Here is a 3,572-nt window from a genome sequence, read left to right as displayed (position 1 = left end):
ACTAATTTGTTTAATTTTTTATTAAAATCTGACATGAAAATTGATATGTGTAATAAAATACAAAGTTAAAAATTGATTTAGTAATTAAAATTTATTAAAAATCAAATTGTCCAACTAAATATTTTTTGGAAATTAATTTAAAATATTACTCAACATAAAATAATACAAAGCAATAAAATACTACTTAATTATTTTATTCATTTTAAAATAAGTCTCTCTTTTACGTTTTTAAATTTATTAAAAATTTAATGTCTTTAAACAGAAGAATTATCCAGATGAATGGACCTAAAAAATAGACAATCTAATTATTTTGAAAAGGAGTGAGCATTACTGTTGTGCATCGATTAATGCTAGTTTATTGTCTTTGCCATGTTTCTAATTTTTCACAAATTCTTCTCTACAGATTACGCGTATGGAATTTTGAAAGGTAGATTTCTCATTCCTCAGCAAATATTTTCTATTGCAGGGTGTGATTTCCATATTGTGTCCTAATGTGACTAATTAAGAAGATATTATTAGGGTACCACAAAACATAAAATATCTTTCAAAGACTAATTAATTTGCCATTCTTCTAATTATTTTTTAAGAGTTAAATTATCAGTAGTTGTTTTTATTCAATTAATTGTGGTGAAAACTCAGGTGCTTTCGACTTTAGATAAAGTTAATAACTGAAAGTTGTTAGATGATTTGATTGATTTGACTAAATTTTTATCTAACGACAAAGTCGACTGCACTGCACCTGAGTTTCCACCGTTAATTATTTATGTAAAACTATTTTTACAGCTATCGAAAATCAAATTACATTCTTTGAACACCATGTTCAACTTTAATGTGTTCGTTAGCAACAAATATATTTGAATTGATTGATATTTTATTTGATATTTTACCCAGGATTTCGAAAAGTAGTAGGAAAAGATAGTGGCGGCGAGTCCTTCAATAAAGAGGATGTATTAGCTATCATTAAGGCAGGAGTATTCACGGGAGTGTTTATGGTGCCATTCATGGTGGTCAAATACGTATTGAGTCTCATACTTTTTTTCTTAGTGTTGATCTACTACACATGCCAAAGAAGACATGCATCAATTTATGAAAACATTGAGGAATTTTTACAAGGGAATGATCTCATTCCAATAAGGTATTCGTATAAAGAGATAAAGAAGATGACAGAAGATTTTAAGGAAAAGTTGGGAGAAGGAGGATTCGGCTCAGTGTATAAGGGAAAGCTACGAAGTGGACCTTTTGTAGCCATAAAAATGTTGGGTAAAGCCAAAGGTAATGGTCAAGATTTCATCAGTGAAGTTGCTACAATTGGTAGAATACATCATGCCAATGTGGTAAGGTTGATTGGATTTTGTGTAAAAGGTTCAAAACGCGCTCTTGTATATGAATTTATGCCGAATGGTTCTCTAGATAAGTTTATCTTCTCCAAAGTGGATAGTGTATCATTGACATACCAGAAACTTTTTGAAATATCTCTTGGTGTGGCTCGTGGTATAGCTTATCTGCACGAAGGTTGTGACATGCAAATTTTGCATTTTGATATCAAGCCTCATAACATTCTTCTTGATGAGAACTTCATTCCTAAGGTGTCAGACTTTGGTCTTGCAAAGCTTAACCCTCTTGATAACAGTATTGTATCTTTGACAGCAGCAAGAGGAACAATTGGTTACATGGCTCCGGAATTGTTCTACAAAAATATTGGAGCAGTATCTTACAAGGCTGATGTCTATAGCTTTGGAATGCTTTTGATGGAAATGGCAAGTCAAAGAAGAAACTCGAATCCAAAAGCAGAGCATTCAAGCCAATTTTACTTTCCATTTTGGATATACGATCAATTGGCTCAAAAAAGTGATGAGATAGAGTTGGAAATTTTGATGCATGAAGAAACGAGCGAACTAGCAAAAAAGATGTTTACAACTGCACTGTGGTGTATACAATTGAAGCCAAGTGATCGCCCTTCAATGAATAAAGTAGTGGAAATGTTAGAAGGGGATGCTGCAAGTATTGAAATGCCTCCAAAGCCTTCCTATTATCCAAATGATATTATTCAGAGAGATTCTGAGATTAACTCAGGAGAAACTACTTCAAACAATTCTTCTGGCTCTTCAAGTTTTGAGGAGGAAATTGCAACTAACCCTCTGTTGAAGTTTTCTGAATGATGACTAGTCCAATTTGCTTTCTATGATCTTGTTTCTTATTATGTTAATTGTTAAGTAAATGGACAAGTATAGCAAGTGTGATATTTTTTTATATTGTATTTTTATTTATATTTATGTATGTGTTGTACGCTTTTGTTTATTAAAACCAGTCAAATGACAATTTGATTATTTCTTTGTGGGCACGCTTGTAATAATATTATTATTTTGATAGAATAAACTAAATATAATCTTTGTTTAGTTGTAACTCAATAATATATACAATGGCTAGAGAATGCAGAATAGTTAATATAACCAATACCAGAAGGAGACTAATTTTGTGAGACTGATCATTTCTGGCATGTTTACTTATGTTCCCCCTAATTTAGGTAGCGTTTGGTAGAGAGACAGAGACGGAAAAAATGAGACTGAGAGACAGAGACTAAGAGACAGGGATTGAAATAAATCTCAGTATTCTGTTTGGTGTAAAATGGGAGACAGGAATTGAAACAAGAATAAAACTCTAATTTAATTTGCACAAAGGGTAAAATTAAAATTAATTAATTGAAATGAAAGTATTTTAGGTATAAAATGTTATTAAAGTTTCAGTCTCCATCTCTAAAAATTTCAGTCCCCTGTGTCCCTACTTTTTGGAGGTACTGAAATACTGAAATTTTAGAGACAGAGACAGAAATTTTAGTACCAGTCTCTGAACTATCTCAGTCTCTCAATCTCTGTCTCAGTACCTCAAAACAAACGCTACTTAAGGATGAAATTTGTTGATCACAAAAAGTATGCAAATTATTTTAAGTTAATTGTATATTATGATAATATTAGCATGTGAATCTCAATACCAAAAGTTGAAACACAACTAATAAAAAGCAAACTAATTATTCAAAATACGCAATAAATGTAACTAATATTATAAATTAAATTAAATTAAATTATAACATATTCTTTAAATAAAATCAAAATACTTAATTAATATTATAAATTTAGTTACAGTATTTTCTTAATTTTAAATAAAATTCATCTCTATTATTTTTTCCAAGAAATAAACTATAGTTTTTCAGACTAAAAAAAAACACAGAAATGGGTTTTAATTATTACCAGAGCCCAAAATATAAAAAAATGATCAAATTATAAAATTCTTCTGGTACCTTTTGCATGCGATTTTTGGAAAGTTTTAAACCTATCCAAGCCCAAGAAACAAGCATGAGCTTCTCATCAAGCCACACGAATTAATTTTGTGAGACTGATTATTTCTGGTAGTACTTATGTTCCCTCTAGCTTAAGGGTGAAATTTGTTGATCACATAAATTATGAAAATTATTTTAAGTTAATTGAATGTTATGGTGAGATTGGTAGCATGCATGTAGATGAAGCTTACTACCCGAGAAGGAGAAACACAAATAATACTAATAAAGAAAAATATAG

The 3,572-nt window shown here is 30.3% G+C and overlaps 1 protein-coding gene across 1 annotated transcript in view; it reads left to right on the top strand.

The window, feature by feature from the left end:
• Positions 1-2,325, top strand: part of LOC107647786 (LEAF RUST 10 DISEASE-RESISTANCE LOCUS RECEPTOR-LIKE PROTEIN KINASE-like 2.2) — a 4,390-nt gene extending 2,065 nt beyond the window's left edge. The window contains exon 3 of the mRNA XM_016351834.2: positions 892-2,325. Within this exon, the coding sequence (XP_016207320.2) occupies positions 892-2,159 (1,268 nt within the window). The 3' untranslated portion in view covers positions 2,160-2,325. The remainder of the gene's footprint in view (positions 1-891) is intronic.

Source organism: Arachis ipaensis, chromosome B06 (assembly GCF_000816755.2).
Source record: "Arachis ipaensis cultivar K30076 chromosome B06, Araip1.1, whole genome shotgun sequence".
In the NCBI taxonomy this organism is placed as follows: Eukaryota; Viridiplantae; Streptophyta; class Magnoliopsida; order Fabales; family Fabaceae; genus Arachis; species Arachis ipaensis.
This window is presented reverse-complemented; position numbering and strand designations above follow the sequence as displayed.